This window comes from Trypanosoma theileri, assembly GCF_002087225.1.
Source record: "Trypanosoma theileri isolate Edinburgh chromosome Unknown TM35_Tth_59_V1, whole genome shotgun sequence".
Lineage (NCBI taxonomy): Eukaryota > Euglenozoa > Kinetoplastea > Trypanosomatida > Trypanosomatidae > Trypanosoma > Trypanosoma theileri.
In genome coordinates, this window is record NW_021639901.1 from 76,757 (window position 1) to 77,334 (window position 578).

At 47.6% G+C, this 578-nt stretch overlaps 1 protein-coding gene across 1 annotated transcript; it reads left to right on the forward strand.

Moving 5' to 3' along the window:
* Position 1: 1 nt before the first annotated feature.
* Positions 2–397, forward strand: TM35_000591280 (proteophosphoglycan ppg4; the record flags this gene model as incomplete). Its single annotated transcript, XM_029030932.1, has 1 exon — positions 2–397. A coding segment is annotated over one exon (396 nt), but the record flags the coding sequence as incomplete, so codon positions are not given.
* Between the last annotated feature and the right edge of the window lie 181 nt (positions 398–578).

A 578-nucleotide genomic window follows, 5' to 3' on the forward strand; every position in this document is an offset into this window, starting at 1 on the left:
GTATGATGGCAGTGACAGAAGTTTGACTGGGAATTTGTTACCCTGTAGCGACAGCCACGAGCCGGACACAAATGACATCATCCCTTGCAGCGTCAACAGTGCTCCATCACTCAGTGTTCCCTTGTTGTCCTCAATAACCACAGCAGACCCACTTACTGCTACCCCCGTGTTGAACACCAGACCACGCCTCGCATACAACTCGCTCTCCGACACCCGCAATGCGGAGCTGCTGGACGCCGTCAGTTGCACACCAGCATACAATGAAAGTTCCCCACCAAGCACAAGAGCGTCCAGCGCAATGCCACTGTTGTCCAGTTTTTTTTTTTTTTTTTTTTTTTGTTCTTCGTGTCTTTATGGATATTACTCCAATGGTACGGCTATCAACCGTACACCGTAGAGCACCTAGTTACTGGCTTACGAGTGGCTCGGAAGAAGAAGATCCCTTTATTTTATAGGATCCTCAAGCTCTTGTAATATGAGTTTTTGTTGTGGCCCGTTCCCAAATGAGAGAACCAGTCTACGAGAAATCTGATCGAGTAAACCCAACCAGATCTCTCTACTCTCACTTTTCTTACCCA